The sequence below is a fragment of the Scyliorhinus canicula genome, chromosome 12 (assembly GCF_902713615.1).
Source record: "Scyliorhinus canicula chromosome 12, sScyCan1.1, whole genome shotgun sequence".
Classification (NCBI taxonomy): Eukaryota; Metazoa; Chordata; class Chondrichthyes; order Carcharhiniformes; family Scyliorhinidae; genus Scyliorhinus; species Scyliorhinus canicula.
In genome coordinates, this window is record NC_052157.1 from 138,906,659 (window position 1) to 138,933,817 (window position 27,159).

Genomic DNA, 27,159 nt, shown 5'->3' on the forward strand with positions numbered 1-27,159 from the left:
TGGTGCCCGGCCGGTAACCTTCCGGGCGGCGGCCGTTGCCCTGGGAAACGGGCTTCTATGGGAAAAGCGTCCCTGACAGACTGCCGTCCCCTCCGCTTTGGTTCCGGGATTCCAGCAACACCATTGTTCCCCCGCCAGAGAGAGAGAGCTCTGTGCGCCTGCGTCAAGAGCAGCAGCCAGGAACTGATCTGCTGGTTGAGGTGACTTGTGGCCCAGTGTCGGCAGCTTCAATGTGTGTTCCCCCTTCCCCATCCCATTTAATGCTCCTTTTACTTCCCTAAATAGCTTGACAAAGAAGCTCCAATTTTCTGATTAAAGTTGCAGTGTTATCCAATTTTAGGATCAAACCCACTTCAATCCACCTCAATTCCTCAAGTGTAGGGTTAAACCCAACGAAAGCTAAAACTTTTAGTGGCAGCATATGCAAGTATTCCTTCCAAACACAACAACCCATTTTCCTTCCAGCACCGTGCACACATTTTTGAGTCCCAGTATCGCGTACAGCTTTGGTCACCTTCTTTGGAAAAGGATAGAACAAGAGTAGTTCAAGGGTTCACTTGACTCGGGATGAAGGGCTTATTCGGGCCAATACCCATTGGGAATTTAGAAGAATGAGAGGTCATCTTATTGAAACATACAATATCCACCAGGTATTCAACAGGGTGGATACTGGGGAGGTTATTCTTGTGCGGGAGGCTCGCACTAGGGGACACAATTTCTCTCAGGGGGCCGTTATCTACAATTCTCTTCACCAGAAACCAGTGGAGGCTGGATCATTACATTTCTTCAAGGCTGAGTTCAGACTTTTGTGGGAGGTGGGTAGAGAACCCGCATGACAGATATCTTATAGAACGGTGGAGCAGATTCTGAAGGCCAAATGGCCTATTCCCAAGTCCTATGTTAGGGCAACACGGTAGCACAAGTGGATAGCTTCACAGCACCAGGGTTCCAGGTTTGATTCTTTGCTTGGTCACTGTGCGGAGTCTGCATGTTCTCCCAGTGTCTGTGGGTTTCCTCCGGGTGCTCCGGTTTCCTCCCACAGTCCAAAGACATGCAGGTTAGGTGGATTGGCCACGATAAATTGCCCTTAGTGCCCAAACAGGTTAGGAGTTATTGGATTACGGGGATAGGGTGAAAGTGAGGGCTTAAGTGGGTCGGTGCAAACTCGATGGGCCGAATGGCCTCCTTCTGCACTGTATGTTCTTACGTACATTTGAACCCGAGATCAGAGGCTAGGGAGAAATTAGGCATTTATTTTAGAAACTTTTTTTAACACCCCAGTGTATTTTAACACACAGCCACTTACTGCAGATAAAGACGTACCTACAGTAAAGGTTTGAGATATTTAGATTCATACAGCATTCACAATAATTATTTGTCTAGAGCAGTTAGTGTGCACAGAATTTATATGAACTAGTGACGTGATTTAAAACATGTTCCTCTGCATCAACCAGACAAGCATATTTTCTTGAAGCACTAATAACTTTTAGAAATGTTTATAGTAGTCTAAAATGGGCGTATAGCAATTGTACTGAAGTATTAGACAATAAAGGAACAATGGATAGTATGTGTCAGTGGCGCCAGTTTTATTTATTTTGTTTGGCCTATCAACCTTAATTTTGCTCCCCTCGATCTGAGCTGGTGACATTTCTCAGAAAATTCTCTTAGATGACTGTCGTACTGGAGACTGGTCAATAATGTTGCAGTAAACTTCAGCCTGGATTTACACAGCTGCAAACATATTCCAGCCATGTTGTAACACTGCTGCTACGAAGCAATCAAAATGAAAGAAATACATTTCAAAAAATAATTTCAAAAAGTACGTACAGAACTGGGATGTAAAGAGATGAAATATTGGAGAAGAAATGGAATTGAAGGAGACCACACTAAATGAAAATGTTAGAAATTTTAATAGTGTTATCCACGTCTATACATGTGTCTCCATTTCTATTCTGAGTTGTGGCGGAATTTCTTCAGCCAGAGGGTGGTGAATCTGTGGAACACATTGCTGCAGGAGACCGAGTGACTGGGTGCCTTTAAGACAGAGATAGGTTCTTGATTAATCAGGGGGAAATCAGGGGTATGGGGAGCAGGCAGGAGAATGGGGATGAGAAACACATCAGCCATGAGCGAATGGCGGAGAAGATTCGATGGACTGAATGGCCTAATTCTGCCCTTATATCGTATGGCCTATTCTGTGCACCAGACGATTACAACCAAAGTGCTGCAGATACACTTTGCCCAGTACCTCTGTGGACTGGAGGGGCAACGGGGAATTAAACAACAATGGCAGTTCAGCCTTTCTCACTCTGCAGCAAACTGCAGAACAACAGCAAATGGGGTTACAGAGCGTGGACCGAACTGGACTGAGGAGCCTGCTACACCGATTCTATGCCAACAAGAAAAGAATGGCAACACTGATGATGTACTGAAAGGACTCTTTTCTGCTGAGACACACTGCAATATCCCAGAAGAGGGAGAAATAAACTTCTGCATATGTTATATAATTCTTCGATAAGTGCTCGAAGAGACATATTACTTGCCATCTAGTGAGAAGTGGAATAGAAAGTAAAATAAATCAATATTCTTGCAGTAATCAATTGAATTAAGAGTTGGAAGAACATGATGAATTAATATTGGTTATTTTTTGAAACACCCTTGTTGAAGAGTTAGTCCAAAATGTATTTTTCTACCTGCATCGTCAGAATGTCTTTTGTCGCCATTTATAGTTTTTAATCTTAAAGAGAAAGGAATGTCCAAGAGTATCTTGAATTCAGAATAGTTTGAACAAAGGCTACCTCTCAAGATTTAATTTACTCTTTTTAAATAAGTCCTTTTCGTTCTTGTGTTACAGAAATTTTGGAAGACTCCATAGGAAGTGAGAAAAAGCTTTGCCATTGTAAATGTGCACAAAATGTTTTCGCACACAAATTGGTCACAAGCCTTTACAAATAAGCTGTCACTTTCGAACGGCTTTCTTCACTAGTTAACTGCTGAGTCCAACCATCCTTTCGCTCACTTCCCAGAGTTTTCTGGCCACTGCATCATCTCGTGCATGGGGCAGGACCTCCCGAACTTTGCAGTCAATGAAGTACCTGCCACTGAATTTTTCAATGCCTTCTTGCACAGCGCAGTAGATGGAGGTCTGAGCCCCATCGGCTGGGGTTCGAAAGAAAAGAGTAACGAATGGGACAGAAAATACCTTTATCCAACATTTCAAATGACGGAACACTTCAGTGTTTACAGCACCTGCAAGAGGGGAAGAAAAAGCAATGTTTGTTGAAGACAGATTTTCTCACTGAAATATTTAATTTGTAAATGAAGAAATGTGCAGGAAAAACACATTAATTTAACTGCCAAGCTTTTTACAAGTTGTGAAGCAAATTTCTGAAATTTCCTGACATTAATGACCAGCTTGTGGATCACTTAACCTATGTTCACACACATGAGCAACTCAACTGGAAAACTAACGCTTTGTCTTCTTCTAATTAACAAAATCTCTGCTTCATTTTATTCAGTTTATTTGTTTTATAGATAAATATTCATTTGAAAATCAAAACCACACAAACCAAAACAGCTGAATGGGTTTTTGTATGATTTCCTTGTATTTGAAATAATGCTTTCCAAATCACTTTTCACCTGACAACGTGGGTGCTGGTCTGCAATTGCATATTTTTAAATCATTCTACCTACCCTTTCATATCATCCATTTTGTTCCCAGTGTTTCTATCTGTCAGCGCTTAAATGAGTTGCACTGGAAAAACCTACAGCCGCTACAATACATCATGACACACAGAAGCAAAATTTTAGTCAATGTGGATTTGCCAAAATAGTAGTGAGTCAACAAGAATATATCTTGTGATAAACCAGTGGCACGGTAGCATTGTGGATAGCACAATTGCTTCACAGCTCCAGGGTCTCAGTTTCGATTCCGGCTCGAGTCACTGTCTGTGTGGAGTCTGCACATCCTCCCCGTGTGTGCGTGGGTTTCCTCCGGGTTCTCCGGTTTCCTCCCACAGTTCAAAGATGTGCAGGTTAGGTGGATTGGCCATGATAAATTGCCCTTAGTGTTGGGTGGGGTTACTGGGTTATGAGGATAGGGTGGAGGTGTTGACCTTGGGTAGGGTGCTCTTTCCAAGAGCCGGTGCAGACTCGATGGGCCGAATGGCCTCCTTCTGCACTGTAAATTTTATGTTAATCTATGATAAAATGCACCACTATTCTAACAGGCACCCATACACAGCAGAGGGCGATCTGTGATCTGCAACCTTTGCTGAATTAGCTGAGCACAAACAAGGCAGTGGTTGGAGGATTGTTATTTGGAGGACCATTGTCTTTTGCCTTGTCACAAAGTCCATTATCTGACTACCATTTCCACAACCCACAGTGGTGATTGCCTGAAACTGAGCCAGGCAAACTGAGGCCAGTGTTGTGTTTGAGCCCAGGAGAAACGTCTGACCACACAGTCACTCCCATCATCAAGACATACCTACTTCCACCTCTGTAATATTGCCTGACTCTGCCTCTACCTCAGTCCAGCTACTGTTCATAACCTCATCCATGTTCTTTAATACCGCAACACTTGACAATTCCAATGCAATCCTGGCCGACTCCCATTTTCCATCTTACCCAAACATGAGCTCATCCAAAGCTCTAGTCACAAGTAGGCTTACATTAACACTGCAATGAAGTTACTGTGAAAGTCCCCTAGTTGCCACACTCCGGCGCCTCTTCGGGTACACGGAGGGAGAATTCGGAATGTCCAATTCACCCAACAGCATGTCTTTCGGGACTTGTTGGAGGAAACCGGAGCACCCAGAGGAAACCCTTCATAGACACGGGAAAACGTGCAGACTCCCCACAGACAGTGACCCAAGCGGGAATTGAACCCAGGACCTTGGCACTGTGAAGCAACAGTGCTAACCACTGTACTACCGTTTCCCTACTGTTGGTGTCCTAACTAACACCAAGTTCCGTCGCCCCTGTGCTCACTAAACTGGGAAGCACAAGTGGCTAGCACTGCTGCTTCACAGCGCCAGGGTCCCAGGTTCGATCCCCGGCTTGTGTCACTGTCTGCGCGGAGACTGCATGTTCTCCCCGTGTCTGCATGGGTTTCCTCCGGGTGCTCCGGTTTCCTCCCACAAGTCCCAAAAGACGTGCTGTTAGGCAAGTTGGACATTCTGAATTCTCCCTCTGTGTACCCGAAGAGACGCCGGAATGTGGCGACTCGGAGCTTTTCACAGTAACTTCATTGTAGTCTTAATGTAAGCCTACTAGTAGCAATAAACTCACCATCTCTGACTGAGTGAGGATGACTGGAGAGTAGCTGCTCGCCCCACCAATTTGCAGCTCGCTATTCAGAGATTCCTACGCGTAAAGCAAGGTGTTTGGGATTTTTCCCATGCTTTTCTTAACTACTAGAAATTATCCTTAAAAGATGAGAAAGCGGAGAGCTGTGATGACCTGCACTGTTATGTACATACATTATGAAAACAAAATGATGGCCTTGTAACGTTGACCAATGCATTGCTCTTTTAGATGTTTCAAAATTATTTAAGCTGTGTGGAGGGAAAAGAAAACACATCCCCCCCCCCAATGAAACCATATTGGTCTTATTTCTATGGTCGCATTGAAAAAAAAAACAGGTGGTGTGTGTAAAATACATTTGTTAAATAATTCTCTGCTCACCTGGATGAACAGAATAACAGGTAACATTAGTTCCCTCCAGGCAATTTGCAAGTTCTCTCACAAAAAGTATGTTGCACAGTTTGCTGCAGCTGTAGTTCCTCAACGCCTGGATCAAACTTTCACCAGGAGGATTCAAGTTGCTGAAATCTATTTTTCCAAAACGGTACATTGCTGAGGTGACAACAACAACGCGGCTTGGGGAGCAGAGCTTTAGTCGATCCAAGAGAAGGCGAGTGAGGAGAAAGTGGCCCAAGTGGTTCACTTCCAAAATTGTATTGAATCCATCAGCGGTCTTGCCATTTGACCCAATACCTGCAGCATAAACAAATCGTATTACTTTTCAAACTTGTCAACAGGCTTCGAGAAAAAAAACGGTGGAGGGTTCATCCTTTGGTGACATGTTAAAACAAGCCCATGCTGGTCCGTCCAGTTGGTTCAGCTGATTGTGAAAACTCTCATGGAATTCACCCATGATGAGTTTGTCAATGAACAGGAACCTCCCCGATTTTCCTTGCAAACATTCCTGCCTTAAACAAACCTGGCAAAAAACAGATACATTATTTACTCAACTCACTGCTCTTTGCACAGACACGATTGCTAAGTTCGCCCGCACAACATACACACCCTGCTCACGGTGAGGAATCCATTGCATGTTTTATAAATGTTCATATAAATAAATTCATCGACTTTTGCTTTCATTTCTTTAAAAGGTTGGATTGAATAACGTGATTTGTTAGTATTCAGCAGCAGTGTGCCCCAGTGGCTTTGTGTGTGTGTGTGTGTGTGGGGTTATACCCCAGAAGGACCTCATTCAGAGAAGGTAAAAAAAAATTAAAAATAATACAAAACAACGCACAAGCAAAGGAAATGATTAAGGCCATATTTCAATTCAATAATCAGTCACAACTGCATCTTAAACTTGCCTCGTGCCGTTGATTCATTGCTAGATCGTGCCACACATTCATAACCAGTTTAAGCAAAGAAATATTTTCTAAGTTGTGTTTTAAATGTATTTTTCACTAATTTCAAGTTTCTAAGGTCTACTCACCCGACTGAGAATAGCTTTCATCTAAGCAGCGCTATTTAGTACTTTATATTTCCCGATGAAACTGCCCCTTAAATTACTCCCCAAACCTTAGGAGTTCTGGTCTCTCATCACAGCTTATCCCCTTTCCACTAAATAGGACAAATGTTATTTTTCTTTTCTGTTTCCTTTCCAATGCATTTATGTCTTTTTTGATTGTGTCGACCTGAATTGCAGAGGATTTCAAATGAGGTCTGACTGGTGTGTTGGTGAAATCTCCGCATAACCTCTGTCAACAGACTATTTGCTCCTATACAGAAAGTGAGGTGTTTATTATCATTTCAGGCCCATCTCAGACTCCCAGTGGTAATTTTATTCCGTTTTGCATACCGATGTTGCTCATTCTTACTTCAGAATTGTATATGAATTTGCCAATATGAAATTTAATTTGCTGTTCACCCACCCAAGTGAATAACAGATAGGCATTCTTTTGAAACACCTAAATGGAACCTTCCGCCCCTACTGTTAGCTATAAATTTAACAAGTATTGGTTTCTGCATTTAATAAGCATGATTTAATAAATAAACAAACAAGTTATCAGTTTATGACTGGGTTATTTAAGGTACGAATGTTTGCAAGGAAAGCAAGGGGCTGGTTTAGCTCACTTGGCTAAATCGCTGGCTTTTCAAGCAGACCAAGCAGGCCAGCAGCACGGTTCGATTCCCGTACCAGCCTCCCCGGACAGGCGCCGGAATGTGGCGACTAGGGGCTTTTCACAGTAACTTCATTGAAGCCTACTCGTGACAATAAGTGATTTTCATTTTTCAAAGGAAGTTTCCCTAACCACACCCATCTCCACCATAAAGATCACCACTCAGCAAATACTACCAACTTGCACAAGTACCATTTGGATTTGTTTAAATCCATAGAATCTCTATAGTACAGGAGGCCATTATGTCCATCGAGTCTGCACAGACCCCCGAAGGAGCACCCGACCCGGGCCCACTTCTCTGCCCTATCTCTGTAACCCCGCCTAACCTGCACATCTTTGGACACTAAGGAGCAATTTTAGCATGGTCATTTCACGTAACCTGCACATCTTTGGACACTAAGGAGCAATTTTAGCATGGTCATTTCACGTAACCTGCACATCTTTGGACGTTGGGAGGAAACAGGAGCACCTGTCGGAAACCCACGCAGACACGGGGAGAAAGTGCAAACTCCACACAGACAGTCACCCGAGGCCGGAATTTAACCCGGGTCTCTGGCGCTGTGAGGCAACAGTGCTAACCACTGTGACACCGTGTCGCCCAAATAAATCCTGTTTCTTTTCCAACCCACATTCTATTCTGGATTTCAAAAAATTTTTATTTAATTTTTGTGTGTCTGCGATCGACAGCATTTCACAGGATTTTCCTTTATATTTAGTGCACTTTGCGGGAGGGGATATTGCAACAGAAACCTACCTTAATCTTTGATTGCTTACTATTGTTGCTGGGAAAGAAGGTATTAGGTTTTCCTAATTAACCTGAATTTCATGATTCACCCACCATTAAAATACAGCATAGATATTACGGAGAGTTTCATTTTGAGACTCTAGCCCAGCTGTTGCTAGTTTCTGACCAACTAGGGCATGCTCTAACCAATAACTCTCCTCTGTTAACCAAAATATTTGTAATTTGCTTCCAGCTGTGGTTCATTCCACTAAGTGAACAGTGATATGTTACTTTCAGGGAAGTGGTGAATGAAAAGGTTCATTTTTATGTGCTGTAATTACCAACACGCCAGGCAAAGATCAGGTTCGAACTTATGAAGCTTTTTTGTTTGGAATGAGATAATCTTTTATTTGGAGGCAGAAGTCACAGTTGTACATTAACCCTTTGAGCTCGTGGCAGCATGGTGGCGCAGTGGGTTAGCACTGTGGCCTCATGGCGCTGAGGTCCCAGGTTCGATCCCAGCCTGGGTCTGGGTCACTGTCCGTGTGGAGTTTGCACATTCTCCCCGTGTTTGCGTGGGTTTCGCCCCCACAACCCAAAAATGTGCAGGCTCGGTGGATTGGCCACACTAAATTGCCCCTTAATTGGAAAAAATGAATTGGGTAATCTAATTTCTTTTTAAAAAAGAAAAAAAACCCTTTGAGCTCAATTGAAGGGAAGTTAAAAATGTGAAGGATCATTTGGACTCCAAAGGCTAACTTGGTTCCTCTCTCCACTGATGCTGTCAGACCTGCTAAGTTTATCCAGTATTTTCTGTTTTCATGAAAAATTTGATGTTTTCCTACACTGTCTATTTGTCTGCATGTTTGAAAGTAGTTATGATATTGAAAGTAAAGTATAAATATACTCTTTCGAAAGTCCACTAATCAATATATCAGGGCATTGGGAGTCAAGACCACATAAACCCTTCAAATAAAAGGGTGGAGATTATTTAAGGCAGGCAGATAGACATTGCCTGTGCCTATTTTAAACTCATACATTCTTTGTCCTCAAGCTTATCTTGCCATTTCCACATTTATAGGAGTGGGTTTAGCACGCTGGGCTAAATAGCTGGCTTTTAAAAGCAGCACGGTTCAATTCCCATACCAGCCTTCCCGAACAGGTGCCGGAATGTGGTGACTAGGGGCTTTTCACAGTAACTTCATTTGAAGCCTACTTGTGACAATAAGTGATTTTCATTTTATTTAATTTCATATACTGGAAATTATACACACAATTTGTCCCACATAACAAATGATGGTGGTGACACTGCAGTCTCCCCACTTGGGTGAAGTTTTCAATCACATCCTGAGACATTGACAAAGTTTCTATTATAACAATGGTCGGATTTTTAACTATGTTAAGGAACTTAAGTAAAACAGTAAGCTCAATTGGCTAAATGTGATTAGATTAATGGCACTAACATGGGATCCTATCCTCGTTCAGGCTCAAGGCCTGACCTGTAGTAAATACAAACCACCGCACTTTGCCACGGTTTTGCAAATAATTGCCAAGGACCTGCTTTGGGGGAGAGAATTCAAGAAGATATATTTATGAACGCTAGTTCTGATGCCAATCCCTTGCCACAAATGGAAATGTCTTCTCAACCCTTTCATAAATTTAAAGACCTCTGCCTGGTTACTCCTCTCCGAATTTTCTTTTTTAGAACAAAGAGCCTCAGCCCCTGTTCAATTTTTTATGACAGTCATAACCCCTGTTTGAGTTGGATGATGGGTCCCCACATTGAAATTGTTCATCTGGAGCAGACAATGCTTTTGCCTTTTTTCTATGAAAGTCTGAAAGGACTTGGTGTGCATGGCTGTCCCAAAAGTTATCTGCAACTCTTCAGGAGTCGCTAGGCCTGTTTCAGAAGAGTTAACAGAGCTGTACAAGATTAACATGACAGATACAGGCCATTTCACCCTGCACGTCTATGCTTCAAACCTCCTCCCACCCTACCAGCATGGTCTTCTTATCATTTCTCCATCACGTACTTATCTTGTGAACACACGCCCTTTACAGAGCCCCTCCTCCACCAAACACTGAACTAGATCGTATCTCTCACTGCAGGTGTCGTGAGGCCCCTTTGAAAGTGCAACCTCCCGTTTGTGTGCCCAACTGAGGAACAGACACAAGAACAAAACATGGCGCATGGAAATAAATGAAAAATGCAAGATCTGAACAGAGTCCAGCCAACACACGCTGACCGAGGAGCTGAGGAAACAACACAGTCCCCACTCAGAGCTCCAGTGGTACTGTCACTGGGCCAGGAATCCAGGAGCCCCAGGGCAATGCTCTGGGCTCGAATCACACCAAGGTGAATGGTGAAATTTGAATTCAATAAAAATTGTTATTCAAAAAAATATCCACCTGGTTCCTTAAAAGAAGGAATTCTGGGCAGCACGGTGGCGCAGTGGATAGCCCTGCTGTCTCTCGGCACCGAGGTCCCAGGTTCGTTCCCGGCTCTGGGTGTGTGGAGTTTGCACATTCCCCCCCGTGTTTGCGTGGGTTTCGCCCCCACAACCCAAAGATGTGCAGGGTAGGTGGATTGGCCACGCTAAATTGCCCCTTAATTGGAAAAAATGAATAGGGTACTCTAAATTTATTTTTAAAAAAGGAATTCAGAATAATCGGGTGGCCAAGAATCAGGGGAAAATGGACGGGAATCGGGGGAAGGTAGCCGGGGGGGGGGGGGGGGGGGGGGGGGGGGCGCTACGGGTTCGGTCTGGGGGTTTGTTCGCATGGTTTTACGCTTATTTCTTTTTCTCGTTAATTTATTGTTTTTGTATTGGAGGGGAGGGGTTACTGTTTTTCTCTATTGTGATAAAATTTGTTGAAAACTTGAATAAAAATTATTCCAAAAAAAAAAGGAAGGACAAAGCCGCAAGCGACAGTCTGATGGCAAGCTAAGGCCCAAAACCAAATTGTAAATAAATGCCTATAAACATGTGCCTCGGCCATATTGGGGAATGTAAAATATGTATGCCGGTTAAAGGGGGCGGCCACAGTTCTTATTATGAAGATGCTTACCTGTAAATATACATGTTAATTTTTGCATGTTTGTTTTTCTAATAATTTGTAATTTGTTGGATATAAAATATGAAAACTCAATAAAAAACATTTCCAAAAAAAAAAAAAAGGAATTCTGCCATCCTTATCTGACCCACAACCATGCGGTTGACTCTGGAATGGCCCATCAACAAACTTTAAAAAAACAAGCCAACCGCTGGCCGTCAGCTCCCTATCCTATTGTAATAATTTTAAACAATTTCGAGGTTAAACATTGGTCGTAACAGAATGTTTAAATTCTTGCCTGCATTATTGATGAGCACATGCAGCTGGGGCTCCGATTTCAGGAAAGCCTCTGCAAAAGCCCTCACTGATTTAAGACTCGCAAGATCCAGTTGCATAAAGACCACTTGGTTGTTGCCACTCTTCTGTGGATGACAGATATACAAGTGCATTAAAGCAACCTGCAAATCACTAGCAAACAGTGCTGACTGAAGATAAACTTCTTCAAACCTCTGGGGTGTTATCTGCAGCTTTCAAAAAAAGTCTTACAACCACCAGTTTAAAGTCCAACAGGTTTGTTTCGAATCACTAGCTTTTGGAGCACTGCCCCTTCCTCAGGTGAAGTGAGGAAGGAGCAGTGCTCCGAAAGCTAGTGATTTGAAACAAACCTGTTGGACTTTAACCTGGTGTTGTTAAGACTTCTTACTGTGCTCACCCCAGTCCAACGCTGGCATCACCACATCACATCTTTCAAGAGAGTTTGAGAGAAATTTAGCATTTGCTGTTTCACATTCCTGGTAATGGGCTTTAAAACATGGGTGATATGCAATCTAAATACCTTTAAACAAAACTTGCTCGATGTATAGCATTATTTTTGTTCTCTTTCCCACTCCAGGCACGGTTGACTATGCGGAGTTACTGTTCCACAGGTGCAGCTGAACTCCCACCACATTTCTTACCCAGGGAGCCATTCCTCACACACCAGAGGAGTGTAAACAGCCTCTTCTGACTGAGGAAGTCTTCAGGACCCATTCTAATCCTGTCCTTTGCAATTATCAAAATAAAACAGGGGCGAATGAAGCTGTAAAACGGCTTGATTTTTCTTCTCCCCAGGCCTGGGCAGAGGTCACAGCTATCGCGAGGCAATATTTTTAATATTTTAGGGCTTAAGTCGGTTACTGTATCCAAGGGCCATTGCAGATTCAACAGGCCGAATGGCCTCCTTCTGCACTGCAAATTCTATGATTTTGGTTCTTCCCTGAACTTTCAAAGTAGTTTCCCTCCCTCCTTTGAACCAAACTGACTGTTTGGACATTGGGCAGTGGGGAGGTGAGCAGTGGGGAGGTGAGTTGGGAGAGGACGGCACAGCCCTCGTGCTTTATCCCAGTAGCCAATCATCACCTCTAAGCACAATTATCACCTGTCAGCACAATGAGAATCAGATTATTAAATCTTGTGAGTCGTCAGAGCCGCATCCAATCCTAACCCTCATGAGAATGGACAAGGTGCTTTTCTTTCAAGCAGCAAATAGACATTTTTGCAATGCTGACTGAGGTATTAGGCCAATTTCCATCAGCCTACTTTAGATCAACTAGCTGTATACTCCTATTTTGCATGGCATAAGAACATAAGATAAGAACATAAGAACTAGGAGCAGGAGTAGGCCATCTGGCCCCTCGAGCCTGCTCCGCCATTCAATGAGATCATGGCTGATCTTTTGTGGACTCAGCTCCACTTTCCGGCCCGAACACCATAACCCTTAATCCCTTTATTCTTCAAAAAACTATCTATCTTTACCTTAAAAACATGTAATGAAGGAGCCTCAACTGCTTCACTGGGCAAGGAATTCCATAGATTCACAACCCTTTGGGTGAAGAAGTTCCTCCTAAACTCAGTTCTAAATCTACTTCCCCTTATTTTGAGGCTATGCCCCCTAGTTCTGCTGTCACCCGCCAGTGGAAACAACCTGCCCGCATCTATCCTATCTATTCCCTTCATAATTTTAAATGTTTCTATAAGATCCCCCCTCATCCTTCTAAATTCCAACGAGTACAGTCCCAGTCTACTCAACCTCTCCTCATAATCCAACCCCTTCAGCTCTGGGATTAACCTAGTGAATCTCCTCTGCACACCCTCCAGCGCCAGTACGTCCTTTCTCAAGTAAGGAGACCAAAACTGAACACAATACTCCAGGTGTGGCCGCACTAACACCTTATACAATTGCAACATAACCTCCCTAGTCTTAAACTCCATCCCTCTAGCAATGAAGGACAAAATTCCATTTGCCTTCTTAATCACCTTGGCATGATTAGAATGGATTACTTACTGATTACTTTTATCATCTGAGGCACTAGATTAAATTTAGATTTATTGTCGTGTGTACCGAGGTACAGTAAAAAATATTGTCCGGTGTACAGTCCAGGCAGATCGTACCATACATGAATAAACATAGGACATACGATAAATGCACAATGTAAATAGAACATAGACATAGGGTGAAGCTTGCGAAGTATAGCGGAGAAAATGCATAGAGATCACGGCATGGTAGCACAGTGATTAGCACTATTTCTTCGCAGCGCCAGGGACCCAGGTTAGATTCCCGGCTTGGGTCATTGCCAGTGCTCTTCCCATATCTGCGTGGGTTTCCTCCGGGTGCTCCGGTTTCCTCCCACAGTCCAAAGATGTGCAAGTTAGATCGATTGGTCACGCTAAATTTCCCCATGGTGTCCAAACGTTCGGTTGGGGTTGCTGGGTTACGGGAATAGGATGGTTTGGGCTTGGGTAGGGTGCTCTTTCAGGGGCCGGTGTAGACTCGATCGGCCGAATGGCCTCCTTCTGCACTGTAGATTCTATGATTCTATAAGAGGGCCATTCAGGAGTCTGGTAGCAACAGAGAAGAAGCTGTTTTTGAACCTGTCAGTGCGTGTTCTCAGACTTTTGTATCCCCTGCCCGACGGAAGGGGTTGGAAGAGAGAATAACCCGGGTTGGAGGGGGTCGCTGATTATGCTGCCTGCTTTCCCAAGGCAGCGGGAGGTGTAGACAGAGTAAATGGATGGGAGGTGGGTTCGTGTGATGGACTGGGCTGTGTTCACGACTCTAGTTTCTTCCGGTCTTGGGCCGAGCAACCTGGCCGACCAGGCTGTCATACAACCAGATAGGATGCTGCCTTTGGTGCATCTGTAAAAGTTGGTAAGAGTGCGTGTGGACATGCCGAATTTCTTTAGTTTCCTGAGGAAGTATCACGAGGGAGCCAACAGTTCAGAAAGGTCAGTTCCCAGGACATTGAAAAATCTCTAAATCCACCAACAATTTAATAATTATAATCATTATTGTCACAAGTAGGCTTACATTAACACTGCAATTAAGTTACTGGGAAAAGCTCCTGGTCGCCACATTCCGGCGCCTGTTTGGGCACACAGAGGGAGAATTCACAATAGCACGTCTTTCGGGACTTGTGGGAGGAAACTGGAGCACCCGGAGGAAACCCACGCAAGCGAGGGGAGAACGTGCAGACTCCGCACAGACAGTGACCAAAGCTGGAAATCAAACCTGGGACCGTGGCTCTGTGAAGCCATAGGGCTAACCACTATGCTACCGTGCTGCCCACGTGAAGGAGATTTCAATGCCAATTTAAACGAAAACAAAATTACTTTCCAGTTTGGCACTACAGTTAGTGAGAGTTTGAGTCGTAATTATTTATATCTGGATCTCCTCAGTAACTGACTCCCCATTTGGACACCAGTGCACTGGGGACATGCAAATCGTGATGAATGCAATTCAAATTCCAGGCAAATATTAATGCAAGTTTGCTCTTTGAAGGACAAACAGAATTTCAAAGAGATTCCCGAATCACCAGTAGAATCCTAGAATCCCATATATTTGCATCAACATTTGAGTTAATTCAAACGCAGTAAACCAGCAACAACCAGTAGTTGTCATATCATGAAGGTAGTCGAGGGCTGAGTTGGTTGCACTCACCTCTGAATCAGAAGGTTGTGGGTTCAAATCCGATTCCAGGGTTCTAGACACAAAGTTTATAACGACACTTCAGCGCAGTACTAAGGGAGTGCTGCATTATCAGCAGTACCATCTTTTGATAAGATGTTAAACTGAGACTGAGGCCCATCTGCTCTCTCAGGTGAACTGTGACGTGGTGAAGTTGGGGGGGGGGGGGGGGGGGGGGGTGGCTGCTGGTGGTTATTTTATGAGGAAAGGTTGAACAGGTTGGGCCACTGGAGTCCAGGAGAATGCAAGGCAATCTTATTGAGACATACAGAATCCTGAGGGGGCTTGACAAGGTGAATGCTGAAAGGATGATTTCCCCTTGTGGGAGAGAGTGGAACTGAACAACCCAGTTGAAAAATAATGGGTCTCCTCTCCAATAAAGATGGAGATATGTTTTCTCTCTCAGAGGGTTCGTAGTCTTTGGAACTCTCTTCCCCAGAAAGTGCTGGAGGCAGGATCATTGAATATTTTTAAGTACCTGTTAGATAGATTCTTAATTCATAGAACCCCTACCGGGCAGGAGGTCATTCAGCCCATCGAGTCTGCACCAACCCTCCGAAAGAGCGCACTACCTAGATCCATTTGTCTGCCCACCCACCTTTTTCTTGTTAACAAACCGTTGTATCCCTAAGGGGCAATTTAGCATAGTCAATCTGCCTAACTGGCACATCTTTGGTCTATGGGAGGAAACCGGAGCATTGGGAGGAAACCCACACACACACGGGGACAACATGCAAATTCCACACTGATAGACACCCTCGGCTGGAATCGAACCTCAGCCCCATGCGCTTTGAGGCAGCGGCGCATTGGTACGGGAGTCAAAGGGTGTGGACAGGAAATTGGAGTTGGCTACAGTCAGGTCCACGGTGATCTTATTGATTGGGTAGGCTCAAGAAGGTCTGAATGGCCTACTCCTGCTCCGGACTCTTATATTAGTATAGCTAGCCCTCACCCAACCCTTAAGTGGTTGAACTCTGGGGTGGAGGGAGCAATCAGCCAGAACAAGGATAATCCATTGAAACCAGTCTCAGTCCTTGTTTTGACTGAAGGTGGCAGTGGAGAGGTTGCACATGACTGTGTGTGTGGGGGGGGGGGGGGGGGGGGGGGGTTGAAGGCACAGGCATCACCTTTCTGATGTCGAAGACTGCCGCTTCGGCACGCTCCTTGTTCCTGCACGCCAGAATCACGCGGGCTCCCCGCCGGGCCATATCCAGCGCGGTCTCCTTCCCGATTCCGGTGTTTCCACCTGAGACACACACACACACAAAAATGTAACATTGCAAATGTGCTTAAGTCTGCGAACAAACCAGTGCATTGTACTCCCGAAATACATTCCTGCAAATTCAAAGTTTGACTTAAGACAAAGTGCGAGGATTACATGTCAGTTTTAACTTTAAAAAAATAAATAAATCCTCCCCCGGGCCTGAGAAGCCTGGCATTCATTGTGTGGGGTGGGGTGTGGATTCATTCAACAGACCGAGGTGTACCTGTGACTATCACCGTCTTGCCCCGCAGGCAAGTGTCGCTCCTGCACCGAGTCCCTTTCAGGAAATTGTAGTAAGTTACAATGTACAAGGCGACCAGGATCGCAGCTGCTGCTATGCAGGAAACCATGGCTGGGCGCCGCTCTGACAAGACACAAGAGTGAGAACTCGTTAGACCCTCCTGTTTAAGGCAGCCGTACTTCTCACATTACAGGCTCGGGGTTTGCTGCCGCCCACAAGAGGGAGGGCAACTTATTTGCAAACCACGTTCCAGCCATCCCTCCCCAAATCCAGCCCGCAGCTCGCTCATCCTCTGATGCATTGTAAATAACTCGGGTTGTATAAATGAAACAAACTCCAAATGACTGCCCCCTGCAGGTTGCTGTTGAAGATAGTGTTTACTTGACACTACCCTACCCCCCCCCCCCCCCACCCACAAATAAATCAGCAAGGATCGCCAACTAAAATTATGAGAATAACTTAATAAATTTCTGTAATTTATATTCGAACACTTATAGATTCGGGTCAAACATGGGCAAGGACAGCTCCTGCTGATCACCACGCACTCTCAGCTGGTGAATCAGTACTCCTGCATGTTGAACACCACTTGGAGGAAGGACTGAGGGTGGCAAGGGCACATAATGTACTCTGGGTAGGGGGCTTCAATGTCAATCACCAAGGGTAATACCACTACTGAGCAAGCCCTAAAGGACATCACTGGTAAACTGGGCCTGTGACAAGTGGCGAGGGAACCAACAAGAGGAAAAAAACGTACTAAACCTTACCCTCACCAACCTGCCTGCCGCAGATGCACATGTCTATGTCAGTATCAGTAGGAGTGACAACCGCACAGATCTTGTAGAGACAAAAGACACATTGAGGACTCCGTCCATCATGCTGTATGGCTCTACAGTCGTGCTAAATGAGATAAATTCAGAACTGATCTAGCAACTCAAGACTGGGCATCCATGAGGCATTGTAGGCCTCACAGTGCCAGAGGCCCAGGCTCAATTCCAGCCTTGGGTCACTGAGTGGAGTTTGTACATTCTCCCCATGTCTGAATGCTCCAGTTTCCTCCCACAGTCCAAAGATGTGCAGGCTAGGTGGATTGGCTATGCTAATTGCCCCTTAGTGTCCAGGGATGTGGTTAGGTTATGGGGATAGAGTGAGGTGGACATGGGTAGAGTGCTAATTCGAAGTGTTGGTGCAGACTCGATGGGCCAAATGGCCTCCTTCTGCACACATTGTCGGGATTCTATCAGCAGAGCTGAATTGTACTCAGCCACAATCTGCAACCTCATGGCCCAGCATATCCCCCACTTGGCCATTGCCAGCAAGTCGGTTCAATGAAGAGTGCAGGAGCAGAACCAGGCATACCAAAAATATGAGGTGTCAACACAGGACTACTTGCATGCCAAGCAACATAAGTAGCAAGTGATAAGAGCCAAGTGATCCCACAATCAACTGATCAGATCTAAGCTCTAATTGTGTTGGGAAGGTGGTGGACAATTAAACAACTCACTGGAGGATGAGGCTCCACAAATATCCCTATCCTCAATGATGGAGGAGCCCAGCACATCTGTGAAGGCTGAAGCATTCACAATAATCTTCAACCAGAAGTGCAGAGTGGATGATCCATCTCGGTCTCCTGCAGAGGTCCCCAGCATCACAGATGTCAGTCTTCAGCCAATTTGAGTCACTCCACATGATATCAAGAAACGGCTGAAGGCACTGAATACTGCAAAGTCTATGGGCCCTGACAATATTCCGGCTATAGTACTGAAGACGTGCTTCAGAACTTGCCACGCCCCTAGCCAAGCTGTTACAGTAAAGCTACAATACTGGCATCTACCTGGCAAAGTGGAAAATTGCCCAGGTATGTCCTGCAAACAAAAAGTGGGGGAAATCCAACCCAGCCAATTACTACCCTATCAGTCTACTCTCAATCATTAGAAATATGATAGAAGGGCTCATAAACAGTGCTATCAAGCATACTTACTTAGCAATATCCTGCTCACTGATGCTCAGCTTGGTTCCACCAGGGTACCCGAGCTCTTGACCTCATTATAGCCTTGGTTCAAACATGGACAAAAGAGCTGAAATGCAGAGATGAGGGGGGAGTGACTGCCCTTGACATCAAGGCAGTAATTGATTGAGTATGACATCAAGGACTCCAGCAAAACTGGGAGTCAGGAGGAAATCTCTCCACTGGTTAAAGTCATACCTGGCACAAAGTACTGAAATTTGTCAGTCACCTCAATCCTGAGATATCACTGCAGTTTTTCAGGGTAGTGTCCATCTTCAACTGCTTCGTCAATGACCTTCCTTCCAACATAAAGTCAGATGTGGGGATGATGACTGGTGATTGCACAATATTCAGCACCATTCATGACTCCTTAAAACACTGAAGCAGCCCATGTGCAAATGCAGCAAGACCTGGGCAATATCCAGGCTTGGGCTGACAAGTGGCAAATAACATTCACACCACAAAAGTGCCAGGCAATGACCATCTCCAATAAGAGTGAATCAATCCATCGTGTGTGAATGGCAACAAAATGGCTGCCAAATATATTTGACACAAAATTTGATTGCATTTTCAATCATTTTGGCAATTTAACTGGCTTGGTAAGCTGGGGGGCTTTGGGCTGCACTTTAAAATGCAGGCTGCTTGGCTAGTAAGTGATTGCTTTGTAATCTTGTTACTTCCATGTGTAACTTTCAGGAAATTGAAACATTTCAGAGAGGAAATAAGACAAGAAGTGCATATTGTGGCACCAAAACACGAACATTGGATAGTTGCTAAACTCTTAAGACTTGCAAACATCGCCTCACCTAAAGTCTGAATTATGGAAAGTATTTGTAAAAATGCAATGCATAGCTCAACTGTACAGTTCATGTTTCAATCATGGCAGGAACCAAACAAACAGATCCCCATATCGATGTCCATGTCCAGTCCAACAAAAAATCATAATCTGACGATGGCACCACAGCAGTGTATAAACAATGCCCTGGCTAATGCATACATAATAAAAAAAAAAGTTAACTACCAATTAACTTTTTTTCAACCTATACAATCTTCAAATAGTTATTGTACTGCTCAATAACTAATATAATTTGTGACAAGTTGCCTATCAGTATTTTAAATTTCTAGAGCTCAGAGATGAGGCAAAAAGAAACCACTTTATTGTAACACTTCCAAATCTGGTGTACTTATTGTTCAGAAGTGTGAAGCACAGGTTGTAACGTCTTGCTCGTACTTCCATCACAAAGAGCCCATCTGATTGATGACTGTGAAAATTAACACAGTGGTGATATCTGGCATAGCCATTCCGACCTATTGCAATTTACTCGATGATCCATCCCGGGCAGGAGATGGTGAGGAACAAGATTGATCTAAATTCTCAATTCACAGCCTATAGCGGTGTAACGGAAAGAACCATTACCAGAAAGAATGTAAATGTTTAAAAGTCACAACAATTTATTACATCACGCTTAATACAATTAACCATCAACCAAATCCTTAAGATACTTGTCTCTTGATAGCTAAGCTGAATACAGTACGTGAAATTCACACCATGCATTAATCAGCACCCGAATTTATTAGAATGTTACATTTACTCAATATCGCACGTTTTGAAGTGGTAACAGTTTTCATGATTCTGCTCCGCATAAGAACAGTGACACACATAGCAATACCTTTGCTGAACTGGAACCACCTCCTTAACATGGAAATGTATATAGCATGTAAGAGTAAGGCCATTTGGGCCCGTTGAGCCTGCTCCACCTTTCTGGAAGATCATGGTTGATCCATTTGTGGCCTCAACTCCTTTCCTGTCCCCCCAGCCGCCAACGGTCATCAATGAAAAATATAACTCAGCCTTGAATAAATTCAATGACCTAGCCTCCACTGCTTTCTTCAGAAGAAAATTCCAGACTTAACAACTCTGAAGGAATTCCTCATGTCTTAAAAGGGAAACCTCTTATTTTTAAACTGTGCCCCTAGTTCTAGTATTTCCCCGAAGAGACACACGAAGCAATGCTACCTTTGTTCAATTTCTTTCAACTTTGGCAAAATGCAATTTTATTTTAGTCTGATGTCTCAGAGGTTTGAGGGTCTGAAAGGTCTTAAACTTTGGTCTCTTAAGGGCTAGAAATGAAAAACTATGAACAATTAAATATTTATTGAGGGCAACATGGTGGTTAGCACTGCTGCCTGCAGTGCTAAGGACCCAGGTTCAATCGCGGCCCTGGGTCACTGTCTGTGTGAAGTTTGCACATTCTTCCCGTGTCTGTGTGGGTATCAACCCCCCAACCCAAAGATGTGGTTTGGTGGACTGGCCACACTAAATTGCCCCTTAATTGGAAAAAAATAATTGGGCACTTTAAATTTTAAAAAGTCATCTTTATTGACTTCAAAGTAATGCAAGGTATTATTTTTCACAAAAGCATTTTGTCTGACGAGTTGTCTTTCGCATAGCTATGTGGAAATTAGGACAGCAGTTCAAAGAATCTGCCACACAGAAACGTTTCAAAGCCACTGCTCCAAATTTCCATTGAATGAAGTATTTGGGTTCCTTATCTCTAAAAATCATCTCAAAGGGAATGATGATCATCTAATTTCCACCCCACAACCCAAAATGAAGGAGGCAACTCAATCCATTTGATGTCCATTCCTTCCACACAATTCTGTTAAAAATACATTATTTCTCCCTTCTATAAACTGGGAAAGACTACCCTTCCTCTTGATTATTTTAATTTGACATTGAGTGGGTATTTGTGGTCAAAAATTAGGTGGATGTGAACAGATTGAGCCCTTTCTACTGTTCATTCTGAAAATGGACTCGAGTCTCGCTGATTCTGCCAGAAAACGGAGCTTGCAAGTCAAATTTGCCTAGGAATATTAACATATCTCAGCCTAGTCTGTGCCAACTTCACATTTGCCCATTCAAACTACCTGCTCTCAAATCCTATTGCATCGGAGGAAAAAATTGATGTTGAGCAACATTATCAGGAGGTATTGAGTGAGCTATCAATTCTATTATTTCAAACCACTGAGCTTAAAGCTCTTCAGTTGCATTTGTTGGTAAGCTGTAGGCCACTGCTTCAGGCCCCCCTGTTGCTGCCTATTGTGACAATTCAATAACAAGTTTCAGATATAGATGAGGGCAGTTCTTTGTGCTGTCAATATTTTCCATAATCCCTGGCTTACAAGCAGTCCAATTGGCTGGAGTAGTGTAAATCTGCATTGAGAATGGAACTCATTAAAATGCTTCAGTTTACATTCTCCTTACTCTGGAATTTGTTTTGCCCAATGCCGTGATTGCAATATAACCCAAATTCTCACCTGAAAAGAACAGCAATTGAGTAAACCGAGTACTTTTGAGTAAACCGAGTACTTTTTAAGTAAAAGTCCATCAAGAAATCCTTACTGTGGTTGATTTTAGGATTGTTTCTTATAATAGCTTAATTTTCATTTCTTTTTTTTAAAAAACTCCATGAAATGTAGCACAATCTCAATGGACTGGCAGACACAGTAGTTGGCAGCCATTGCATCTGATGACAAGTCCTTCCTGCTAATTAAAATGCTTGAAATGACTTAGTTAGAAATAAATCTCAAGTTCAGATTTTGAAAACTAATACAGTACAAAGGGAAAGCAAACAAAACTGAGCAGGAAGAAAAACGGGGGATAGCATAAGGTGATATGTATGTATAGAATGGCACTTCTCAAGTCACATCAGTTTATAATGTGTGGTTCCAAAGGAGTAAAAACCTTGAAAAAAAATTGTCCACTTATTTGATATCATTATCTTTCAGATGTGAAAGAGGATAGGTGAAGAATGATAGCACTATAAAAATATTCAACTGCAACAAGGAGTTTTTCTTTAAAAAAATCTGATGTATTTACAGTCATAATAGACAGGCAGAGACAGGGAATTGGAGTCAATTTTTTATATACAGAATACATGAAAGTGTCTGTTGTAAAATCTGAAACAATACATTAACTATTTACATTTGAACTACTGTGTGAAAAAGGACCTTAACAAGCTTACGACAAACTTTTACGCTACAATACAACACAATGGCAGCTGGTGCCATACCACAAGTTTTTAGCATGTTAGACATTTAAAAACCACTGACACCATTAAAGGTGCATTAACACAGACTCTACTTTAACACTTCTCCTTTCTCAGTCAAATAAAATACCATTGATATTTGAAAGGGTTTGTTTTTCCTCTTTAATCAGTACACAGCAGCTACTTGTAGTGCAAAAGTAGCAGAAAACATCTGGGTCATAGGATTCCAGATACATTAAATAAAACAATGATCAGAGTAGATAAACATATCCTTTTATGAAAACTTTGCACATATTTATAAAAACTATTGTCACTGGCACAAAATATAACAAGTCTTTGATTATTTTTACATGTTTAGGGATGCAGTCTGAATGTATCCTAAGCTTTTCCAGTTCGTTCTGCAAAGGGCTTTACCATGACCTTCAAATAGGACCTTGCTTCTTTTTCTCATTCAGTCAACATTTACAACTATGACAAGTTACATATTAAAAGAGAAGTCATTATACAATTCTATGTGCAACTGCCCACAAAATCTGAGCAAAAAGAAAAAAAATGCGAAGATACTTCATTTCATGCAATATAAAGACAGCTTCATTCGGTTTCATGGTTCCCCGTTTAGTCCTATGTACATTTCAGAAACCTCACGGAACAGAGTTGGATCGTAACACGGGCACTTGATGAAGTTTCATCAAATGCTTCTGTTCCAAGTCAGCATCGTGTACCAAGGTTTCCTCCTCTTTCGGTTGTTTCATTGCAAATTCTGTGATGCTGAACACAAACTGCAGACAACCAAGCTTGATGTAACTCCCATGGTGCAACAATGCAGTCCCTTCCCAGCCTGCTCCACTGCCACCTATTAGACTAGAGCTGCTGGCCTTGCAGTTACAGGTTTTACCATGCATTCCCTGACCTTGGGAACTCATGACTGTCTCTTCCTGTTCCTCCTCTTCCTTTCTGCTCTTAGAATATTCTGGGAAAAAAAATAAATTGCAAAATGTTTACCCAGCAGTTCATAACAATTAAAATATTGCCTAGTGTTTCCAAACTGTGCCGGAATACTTAAAGGTCTAAAAGAAAATCCCACTTAAAATCAGCTTTAATTCATTGTAAAATTATTATGGTACAAGATTTTATAAACTTTAATATTTGCACATCTCCAAGTACTGTGATCAACCGGATGCAGGTCTCACGAATATTGGACAATCCCGTTGTTTGAATGCACTGCTATTAAACTTCACTTGGGAAGTACTACACACAGTGGTAGATGCCAATCTCTCTTTAAGAGAGATCCTGTGTCTTTGTTGTTGCTTCCTTCAACATGGACACTCATTGAACAAGAGTGGGCTACACTCCATCCAAACAGTTTGAAGTCAAAGAATCTTGCTTCTCATGGTCACGCCGTTTATCAATATAATTATACTTCTGTTGCCCAGAACACAGATGTTTTGTTGTACTATATATTTTGATTCCTTAATTACTTTCACTATTTAAAATGCTTCACCATATTGAAAAGCTGCTTAATGGATTTAAGGCTGGATGGTATTGTTGTATACTATTACAGTACCAAGTTGTTGTTCATCTACTCAGTTTAAATTTGAAAAATGTAAAGCAGTGCACTTACTTATTACACTTTGAACTTTGGCAACAATACTGCTTGGTGGAGTGGGAGACGTTTTCTCAGAGAAGTCACATGAATATAGAACGTTGTCAACAGTTGTCCCATGCTCACTGTAGTTTAGCAGTTCATAGTGTTTTGTGTTCTAAAAACAAAGATAAGAATTTAACAAAAATGTAAAACCAACAACATGCTTAGCAACAGTTTTTTATATGGTGTGGCTCAGTTTATTGGCAATTAAAGTATTCCACAGTTCAGGGAGTAAAGGTATCCCAAGTCCCAGAGTTCATTTGTACAAATTTAACCCAAGTCAAGCGTAAGCCGTTTATCTGGCTCAGCTCAGGAAAAGCAAATGGACAGATAGCAGGTAAACCCTCTGTAAACAACGGCTGCTTTACTTATCTAGTTCCCACTATAAATGGTCTATTATGAGTTTTAATTTCCTCTGCTCAAACAAAACTGGTATTTCTAAACTACAGGCCATAAGGTGAATATTGCTTTCAATTTAGACATTAGTCTCCATTGTTTTGATTCTTCCATTTGCAACTTCATATAACAGCAAGTGAACACCAGTAAAGACACCTCAATATTGACTCATTAAATATTTGCTTTTCCCCCACTAAAAGGTTAATTTACAATTTGTTCCTATTCATATGAAGACTTTCTGCTTACTTGTATTTTTACACACATGATAGTATTCTCACTGCTATTATACAATATTTGCCATGCAGAGCGCTAGTCACTGGGAAGCAAGTTAAAGTACCTTTAGCTGAAAATATTCTGAAGAAATTCAAGACCAAGACCACTGACAGGTAGAGATGATACTGCTCTTCTAACATCACCCAAACCCCTGAATTTCACACGCAATGCATCTTTCGTCTTTTTAAAACAAAATCAAGATATAAGGCAGGACATTGTAAGTTGCGTATTTAGAGCTATTTAATTTACTTGAAATTTTGGCAGGACGTTGTGAATTTATTTGTATGTAAAAAGCAAGCGGGTAGCCAGGGAAAGAATTGGACCACTTAAGGACAGTGGGGGGAATCTATGTTTTGAGCCAGAGGAAATGGGCGAGGTACTAAATGAATCAGTGTTCACTAAAGAAAGGGACTTTGTGAAAGTTAATTCTTGGGTAGGGTATGTGGACAGTCTGGATCATATTAATATCGAAAAGGAGGTGGTATTGGGTCTTTTAAAAGATACTAAGGTAGATAAGTCTCTTGGGCCGGGTGGGATTTATCCCAGAATACGGAGGGAAGCAAGGGAGGAAATTGCTGGGGCCTTGGCTGACATCTTTGTATCCTCATTGGCTACAGGTGAGATCCCAGAGGACTGGAGAATAGCTAATGTGGTACCGCTGTTTAAGAAAGGTACCAGGGATAATCTTGGAAACCATAGACTGGTAAGCCCCACGTCGGTAGGGGGTAAGTTATTGGAGAGAATTCTCAGGGACATGATTTATACCCATTTGGAAACAAATGGACTCATAAGCAATAGACAGCATAGTTTTGTAAAGGGAGATCATGCCTCACTAACTTGATCGTGTTTTTTGAGGAGGTGACAAAGATGATTTGATGCAGGAGGGCAGTGGATGTTGTTTACATGGACTTCAGTAAAGCTTTGACAAGGTGCCTCATGGCAGACTGGTAAAAAAGATGAAGTCACATGGGATCAGAGGTGAGGGGTAAGATGGATACAGAACTGGCTTGCTCACAGAAGGCAAAGAGACGGATTTTTTTTCTGAATGGAAGGTGTGACTATAGTGGTCCACAGGGATCGGTGTTTGGGCCTCTGTGTTTTGGTTACATAAATGATTGGAGGAAAATGTAGCTGGTCTGATTAGTAATTCATGGATGACACCGAAGGTTGATGGAGTGGCAGATAGTGTTGAGATTGTCAGAAGATCAGCAGGACATAGATAGGTTGGAGACTTGGGCAGAGAATGGCAAACGAGTTTAATCCAGACAAATTGAGTAATGCATTTTGGTAGGTCTATCAGAGGAAATATACCTTCAATGGTAAAACTCTGGAATATAGAAAAGTCAGAGAGATGTGGGGCGTGCAGGTCCACAATATCTTTGAAGGTGGGCAACACAAGTGGACAAGGAGTCAAGAAAGCATACGGAATGCTTCCCTTCAATGGTCAGGCATCGAGTATAAAAACTAGCAAGTCATGCTACAAGTTATATAAGCCTTGCTAAGGCCGCACTTGGAATATTGCGCACAATTCTGATCGCCACACTGCTGGAGGATGTGGAGGCTTTGGAGAGGGTGCAGAGGTGGTTTACCAGGATGATGCCTGGTCTGAAGGGGGTTAGCCTATGCGGAGAGGCTGAACAGACTCGACTGCTTTCCATCAGAAAGACGGAGGTTGAGGGGTGACCTGATAGAGGTCTACAAAAATTATGAGGGGCATGGGTACAATGGACCGGGCAGACACTCTTTCCCAGGGTGGAATGGTTAATCACAATGGGGCATAGGTTTAAGGTCTGTGGGGCAAAGTTTAGAGGAGATGTGCGAGGCAGGTTTTTTATGCAGAGGGTGGTGAGTGCCTGGAACGCATTGCCAGAGGAGGTTGAGGAAGTAGATAGATTACCAGCGTTCACAAGGCATCTTCACAAACAGATGCATAGGATGGGTATAGAGGGATACGGCACAAGGAAGTGCTGAGGGTTTTGGCAAAGGGTGGTATCATGACTGGTACAGTCTTGGAGGGCCGATGGGCCTGTTCCTGTACTGTATTTTTTTTGTTCTTTGAACATTTACTGAGCTTACTAACT

General features: G+C 43.0%; 2 protein-coding genes across 2 annotated transcripts in view; both read right to left on the reverse strand.

The window, feature by feature from the left end:
• Positions 1 to 1,565: 1,565 nt before the first annotated feature.
• LOC119974923 (dehydrogenase/reductase SDR family member 13-like) lies at positions 1,566 to 17,018 on the reverse strand. Its single transcript, XM_038814273.1, has 5 exons — positions 16,693 to 17,018; positions 16,333 to 16,451; positions 11,501 to 11,624; positions 5,689 to 6,000; positions 1,566 to 3,249 (listed from the first exon to the last, which is right to left on the reverse strand). The coding sequence occupies exons 1-5, from the start codon at positions 16,817 to 16,819 to the stop codon at positions 2,987 to 2,989; spliced, it is 945 nt and encodes a 314-aa protein (XP_038670201.1). The 5' UTR covers positions 16,820 to 17,018; the 3' UTR covers positions 1,566 to 2,986.
• A 6,387-nt stretch (positions 17,019 to 23,405) lies between these two features.
• phf12b (PHD finger protein 12b) overlaps positions 23,406 to 27,159 on the reverse strand; it is an 80,665-nt gene continuing 76,911 nt past the window's right edge. Inside the window, 2 exon segments of the mRNA XM_038814274.1 lie at positions 23,406 to 23,734; positions 24,386 to 24,524. Coding sequence (XP_038670202.1) covers positions 23,406 to 23,734; positions 24,386 to 24,524 — 468 coding nt within the window.